Consider the following 8,049-nt stretch of genomic DNA (forward strand, 5'->3'; position numbering starts at 1 on the left):
CATTAAAAAAATGATTTTCTCATGTGGATATCAGATTTATCTATATTTTTCAAAAGAAGTGCGCGGGTTTACACACACCTTAAGACTATAAATATCATTTCTCATCTTGAAAACATGCCTCACTGGGCAAGATTGACACCTATTCTATCTCATATCAACTGGTGACAGACCTAGACATGAGTCTCCCAGCAGTAAAGAACCTGAATCACTACTAATATGAATCCCCCTCAAATATTTAACCAAACATTAAGCCCAAAGATTAGTAATAAGCAGATGCATATCTCATGGAACTTTAGAAAAGTAGGCAATTACATGACAAGAATTGAAACGAAAGAAACACAGATTATAAGAAAAAAGGGTATCAGAGTCTTCCCTTTCACAGTCCTCTAATGGTCCAATCTTGAAGAACCAACAGTTTTTATATAGCATTAAAATGTCAGTTAATAGCAATCAATAATACTTTTTTCCGTAACCAGTGAAAATAGAAATGGGATTAAATGAAGACATCAAGTAGCATAAGAGTGCCAACATACTGAAAAACTAACAACATCATTCTGGGGAAGGCGGTTTGCTGCTTGAGGCTGTCTGATGGGATTATAATACTTTCAGTTTGCACAGGATCAATAAATATTAAATCCTACTGAATAACTAACTCTAATTACTAAATACTTAAAACTGATCAACCGCAGACCAACTTTTGTAGTCTATGAATCAAGTGACAGCTGCTAATTACAGTTCATATCAGTGAGTAAACATACAATAAACCAATACACATCATGTAAGATGGGGGTTTATGGATGTTCTAGAAAAAATTCAAGTATAGTAGGGAGTTTGTTTTATTACAAACTGCAACCACCCCTTTCCTTCTGCTACAAACAGAAGTTTGAAGAGAAGTCAAGTAAATCTTACAGCACCATCAAACGTAGCTGCATGAAGTAAAATATAAATCCTTGGAAAATAACTTCTACCGGTAAGAAAAAATCCAAGTGCAATACATTTCTTTTTCAAACAAATATACGGGAGAAAAAAAGAATTATCTGAAAGTATAAATCTATTCCTATATTCAGCTACCTGTCATGTTGAACCACATAAACAACCTAGGTCACTTCAGAGTTAGATTCAAGCTAGATTTAGAAAATAATAATCTTCTCATAAAATCCTGTCAAATAGCAGGTTTACAAACAGTGGACAGAGTCTATGGCTCATTTGGATGTTGAGATGAGATGAGAAATCTCTCATTTCATCTCGAATATCACTCAAACATAAACACTTTTCAATTTCAAATCTTCAACTTTTTCATTTAATCATTACCTAATCATTACAAATTTTTCATTAGACTTCCAAACAAAACACAAAAAACAATTCAACTTTTTCAAATCTCAGAACAAAAATTATATTTAAAAATTATATTCTAATAATATTTTAATTTTATAACATTTTTATTCAATTTTTCCTCTCTTCTTTCCCAAAACCCCATAAAACACCTTAACTCAAATCATCTAACTACTATTCACAAACCATTTCACTACTATTCACAAATTTTTCATCTCATCTCAACATTCAAATGAGGCCTAAGAGTTCGCACATCATATACCCCACAAACCACATCGCCAGATATTTGATCATTTACTAAAGCCATTACAGACCATTTGCAAAATCTAGCTTTATCCAATTATTGAGCTGCAGTTTTCACTTTCAGAATCAAGAGCAACTATCTATTTACAATTTCTTCCCAGTTTCTTTTATTTGTTCAATTTGGATATAAAACAAATGCAGGATACTAGGATAGATAAGAAGTGCATGTGATTTCTAGCTTAATACCCATGTTAGAACTGATGGAGATGTTACAAGCCAAGTTGTATTTATACGACAAGTGTGGATGCATAAACTGTTGATCAACAAACAAGTTCAAATGGCCAACGAGTTAGGCTCCAAGAACATGCTTCATAGAGACAACTCGAATGCTGAGAATGATTATTCATATATGCACACGTGCGCATCTCTGTGTATGTGTGTGTGTGTGTGTGTGTGTGAGAGAGAGAGAGAGAGAGGCTAGATGATGACATTTCAGGAGAAGGGTGTAATTAGTTTGGTATTCTATACAGTTACATGAAAGAACAAGTTGCAATATTTCATAGAGAAGCACACGCTAAATGAGAACAGTGGTCTCTAGCTAACCAGCAATGTGCGGGCAAGTATTGTCATTAGTATGCATAACAAGCATAACACTGCACACCTAACCCAGAACAACTAGTATGGTCTATAATCTGATAATGGCACGTTGGCGTATTGATGTAAACCTTGTGTTAATTGGTGTTTGAATTTCAAAATTATATAGAACAGCATCCAAAAGCAAGATTCCACCCTATAAATGGCTGACAGTGCATCAATAGTCATATCTATAAAGGGTAATCTCATATCGTTATTGCCTGAGCTCCTGCTTGCAATCATAATTGTCCTACTGAGTAATCCTTGGAGCCATAATCATCCTACCTATATATGCATGTGGGTCAAAGCCACAATTTAAATATTTATATTATAGTCTTCTTAAGTTACCACAGAGAACAGTTATTCAAATAAAAAACATATTATCTGAATTTCATGAAGAGTAACAACAACATACATATAGTATTAAATATCGAAACTTAAAAAGTAAAAACAGGAAATGCTAGCCACATAACTCTTCAACTACAGGCAATACCATTTCATTTTAGGCAATGAATGAGAATAAGCCATTGGTATTGTCATAATCCCACATTTACAGAGGATAGGAAGGCAGCATCATAGTTAACAAGGTTTCCCAAACCAATATGTGGTACTCCCCTTGAAAACAAACTGCAGCTTACTAGTAGCAGAAGGAGACTCTAGCAAGTATGTACCTATTGCCTAATTAAAGTTCGACAAGACCAGCTAACTAGTTAAAGCCAGCACTCATTTCCTTCCGCTTCAATTCTAGTGCCATTTGTTCATTCTCAAGTTTCATCCTCTCATTTTCCATCCTCAGCTTTTCCAACTCACGGTCTCTTTTCCTGCTAAATCTCTGCCATTTGAGCTGCTGTTTCTCCAATTCCAACATCTCAACTTGAATGTGTAGCTTCTGTTCTTCTAACTGAAGTGAACGAGATTCAATCCACTGTTTTTGTAACCAAGCTGGTCTCGTGCTGTCAGGCAAGGCTTGATTCATATCAGCTTGGGCAATTTGTGAAGGAGAATAAGTAATTTTGTTGTAATCCTGGGAATTCAAGGAATTCCCAAAACTAGCATCTTCATGAGCACGCACTTGTCTCAATTTCTTCGCTGACCCTAACACTCCATAGATGCCCCTGTTATCCACATGAGAAGCATGATTTTCTTCAAAGTCATCACGATAATCAGTTTCCATATCTTGATCATCTTCATCGAGATCATCATGTTGGTGCCTCCTTGCCTCATCGTTATCATGATCATATCTACTTCTAAGAGCCAAATGTAATGCACTCTGCAATTCTGGATCATGAGGCAGATGCAATCTGTTACCATTATGGTAAGAACACATCTCTTCATAGAATAACTGCTTTGAGCTTAGTATTTTTCGCACATCATCCTTCTCTTTCTCTGTCAGGTAATCAATCACATCCAAAAGCACCGGGTTCTCCACAACATGGCAAGAAGTGCCCCTCCCAAGCATATCATTAAGCCTCTTATACCTTTTGTTGAGGTCATTGAATTTATCCTCACACTGCTGAGGGGAAACATGATAACCCCTGTCAGCCATAACCTTTGAGATAGATTTCCACTTACCCTTCTTTTGTAGTACCACAAATTTCCTTCTGCCCGCACCACCACAATCTGAAGCAGCATCCTCACCTATATAAGAAACAGCAGTAATCAAAAGCCTCACCATCTTATCAGTCCACTTCACACGATGCCACGTCGATCCCTTCTTCCCTCTGTTTCCTTCATTAAGACCATCAACACCCTCTTCAGTAAAACTTGGCTCATCCTCATCACTCGCTGAGTTTTTGCTCCGCTCTCCACTATTGAAATCTGCCACTGGAATGGTTTGATCACAGTTTTGTATAGATCCCATTGAAAGTGGAAGCCCCACATGAACCGACGGGTGTACGGAAGTTCCTTGGCCAGGTCGAGATTGATGGTGATGTATTGTATGTGGGTGTTGTGCTTGATGATGAACTCTCATTGATCCTTGCAAGTCAAACCCTCCATAGGAAGCGCCACCTGTAATCATGCCTCCTTGTGATAAATTTCCTTCCATTGCTTGTTCCCAACAACAATTCAAATCAGACCCATAAACCCTATAACCCTAGTTCATCTGACTTTCCCACTCTGTCGAAGCCACTCGTATAAACTCCATGGACTCTCCTTCCTAGAGCATTTTCAATTTACTTGTACAACCTTCCTGGGACTATTCAAATTATCAAGCAAGCAAACCCATTTCCCCTGTAGATCAAACCAGAATAGAAACCCACTTCCAAAACCTCAATACCAATCACAAAGCCCACAAAATATGTAAAATCTTCATATACCGACATAGAAACCCACCCAAATCATTCACCAAAACCAGCAGCAAATAAAATCACCCGACAAACTCGAGACAAACAAAAACAACCAATCCTAAGAATTCATTCACAGAGAAGCCAGAAATACTTATCTGCGCCAAATCTTCAAGTTGCTCAACCCCAAAAAGCAACAGGCAGAACACCCGGTAAATAAGCCGAGAATCCAGGGTACAAGTTCACGAAAAACATCTTCTATATCGAAAACAAAGCGAGTTAACGAAGATCTAGCCAGTCCGGCGGTGGCTCTTTATATGTTCTACGATACGCTGGTTGTCTTGTCTCCTCTCGCCTATATGGTTTAAGGCGGAAAGCCAATGTGGGCTTTAGCTGGTTCAATGTATGGAAAGATTCGGTGGGTCCAATATGACACATATTTTACGTTTTCCCTCTAATTTAATTCTCTCTATAGATAATAACAACAAAATTAAGAGCAAAGACAATGTTCATATTTAATATAATATGATACTTTTAACACAAATTGGGGGTGGCTAATATCCTACTTGTTTGATAAAAAAATGGTCATCTAGGCCAAGTTCATGTATGTGAGACTTAGTGCTTAAATTTCTTAAGCATATTATAAGGCACTTGAAAGGTTATGGTCCACTTTTGATTTTCTTTTTTTATTTTTTGTTCCTTTTTATAATCTTGAGCTTGTGCCAATCTTGATATGGATTTGAGTCTTTAATACGCCATGTGAGACAATTAGCACTAGATTCCTCATCCAAAAATAAAAGATTATCTCCAAGAATCAAGATCTTTTGGATCAATTCGTAACGAAAAAGTCTTATTACAATCGATTTTGAGTACTAAATCGCATATCAATATTAAATGTAAGGTATTTTTTTAATAAAACAATGCAAATTAAAGACGAAAATTATTTTCGTAAAACAGAAGACCATATTCTTATCTAAAAAAAAAATTCTTTTATTATTATTTTTTATAATAAAAAAATTATGTGAGTGTTGGTACGTAGTTTGAACCACTTGTACCTAGCAAATCCTATTGGCAACACCTTAGTTTCTTACTAAGAGAACCAATAATCGAATCCTATGTATAAAAAAAAATAGAAGATCATTGTAACAATCTGTTAATCTTATTGAATTGGTCAAGATCTTCAGATGATTTTTCAATTCATTTTATAGATTTGTTTGTTTATCTATGATTATAGTATTCAATCAGTGTTTTGGTATTTCATCATAGATACATGAATTTTGCCTTTTAGCCTCAAATAATTGATGGGTCTATTTGAACCTTGGGATGATTTATTGGATAAGTAGAGATTTATTAAGAGAATTATTTAAAAACAAAAAAAACAAATCTACTGAACTAATTACTTTGACATGTGATTTTGGTGGGAATATGGTCAATGACAGTACTTTGACATCAAGAGTTTCCCATTTTACAATTCCAAAACCTAAGTTGAATGTTGAATGACGAGACACAAAATGTAGACTTGCATGAATAATTTTCCCATGTCGCCAATGACTTTCCTTCTCCACGTCATATTTTTTTTTTATTTTTTTTTATTTCTGTTAAATTAATTGAATTATTCTACTCATCATTCCTACACCATATATTTGTTAAGAGAAAATTTTTTTTAAAAAAATAAAAAATAAAAACAGATGTATGACGTAGGGATGATGAAAAGAATGTTTCTTCGGCCATGATCTGATGATCTTCATTGTTGCACTATCTCAAAGGGAATTTACTTTTCTTTTAAGTTATAAGCCAATGTATTACATTCTTTTAAAAAAAATAGCAAAAAGATTGGTTCCTTCTGCCATATAAATGCTCTGATAATGTTCTCTTTGCCTGACTTTTTGGAGCAAGTTGTTTCATGATAGGCATCTCAATTCCATATCTCAAAGACAAAAATAACATCATATATTGCCCATTGCGGAATCCAGCAAGTTCAGTTGAAGGTGCTAAAAAAGTAATTTGCAAATTATTTTATTGTATAATCTGCAATTTGATTCCTTTCCCACCATTTTATTTTTCTAATATAGTTCATAGATCCACCTTTAAATATTACTACAAAAAAAATATTTATTTACGATTAGTTATTTATTACAAAAATTATTATTTTTTATAAAAATGAGTTTTTTTTTATTATAAATAATTATTTTTATTATAAATAATTCGTTATAAATATTATTTTTTTAACGTCCCATAATTTAGTGACTTCGGGTGAGTCTGGATCCCAAACTTATCTCAACTCATTTCAATTCATCATTACAATTTTTTTAAATCTCAATACAAAATATAATAAACAATTTAACTTTTTCAAATTCTAAAATAATAATAATATTAAAAAATAATATTTTAATAATATTTTATCATCTCAACTTAACTCAACTCACTTCAACATCTAAACACATCATTCAACTCCACTAATCTTACCCACAATATTTTTATGTGTATTATTACTTCATGCATGCTTGGGTAGCCATGCCTAATTGCCTCATTCCATCCATGTTGCATGCATTGTCCCGATTTTGGAATTTTAAAAAATGATAAATGTAATATTTGTTATAATACTTTAAAAATATTTTTATAAAATAATTCATAAAAATAATATCATTCTATAAAAATATTATTATTATAAAAATATAATTATAAAATATATATATATGGTAAAATTATACATGAAAAATTGCTTAATGCAATGCTGTATCCAATGTAGAGTGATTGGACATTTCCTTTTTCAATGAAGCATGTATCATTTTAACTGGATGGAGGGACAAGCCTATAAAATAGGCTCATTAAAGGTCAATTTAGCTTGGTGGTGATTAAAGCCATCTGAATCAGGATTGGCCAAACAATTCTCCATGAAATGAGTTGGAATCTCTCGTGAATGATTGGACATGTTTTTCTGTTTTTGACAAAAACATTCATTTTATTAACCTTAGTCAATAAAACATCCTTTCAGCCTTATGAAAGGTTGAATACAAAAGCAGAAAGGGGATTCAATTTCTACTGCATCAAATTGACATTTTAATGCCTCTTCTTCTGATAATGTGTGCTGTACCATTGATCTCTCTTTCGGCATGTTGTAGCTGTAGAGAGCTGAGTATTGATAATTACTTATGCACCTTTATATTTATATAATATTTTTTTAAATTGATTTATATTAAATTATATATTTTTAAAATTTTACATAGCTTTTTTTTTTAAATTTAAAAAAATAATATTCACTCTCTAAATATTATTTTATTATTTTTTGTCTCTCTCATACCCATTAAAATTAACTTTGTAGAATTTGTATTAAGATGATTTTGATATATAAAATTTGTATTAAATTGATGATACAAAATGTTTTTTTAGTACATATTAATATTTATTGATAAAATTGATCATTTTGATATATGAAATTGATAATATTTAGATATATGGAATTGGTATTTTTGAGCATATGGTGCTAATTGTAAAATATATAAAAATAATAATAATTTTAAGAAAAAACAAAAAAAATAATATTTTATTATTATTT

At 32.8% G+C, this 8,049-nt stretch overlaps 1 protein-coding gene across 1 annotated transcript; it reads right to left on the minus strand.

The window, feature by feature from the left end:
* Positions 1 to 2,609: 2,609 nt before the first annotated feature.
* Positions 2,610 to 4,863, minus strand: LOC109011420. Its single transcript, XM_018992631.2, has one exon. The coding sequence runs from the start codon at positions 4,253 to 4,255 to the stop codon at positions 2,915 to 2,917; it is 1,341 nt and encodes a 446-aa protein (XP_018848176.1). The 5' UTR covers positions 4,256 to 4,863; the 3' UTR covers positions 2,610 to 2,914.
* Between the last annotated feature and the right edge of the window lie 3,186 nt (positions 4,864 to 8,049).

Source organism: Juglans regia, chromosome 6 (assembly GCF_001411555.2).
Source record: "Juglans regia cultivar Chandler chromosome 6, Walnut 2.0, whole genome shotgun sequence".
In the NCBI taxonomy this organism is placed as follows: domain Eukaryota; kingdom Viridiplantae; phylum Streptophyta; class Magnoliopsida; order Fagales; family Juglandaceae; genus Juglans; species Juglans regia.

Excerpts from the sequence above, each read along its gene's own strand:
- LOC109011420 (XM_018992631.2), bottom strand. The coding sequence starts at position 4,255 with ATGGAAGGAAATTTATCACAAGGAGGCATGATTACAGGTGGCGCTTCC.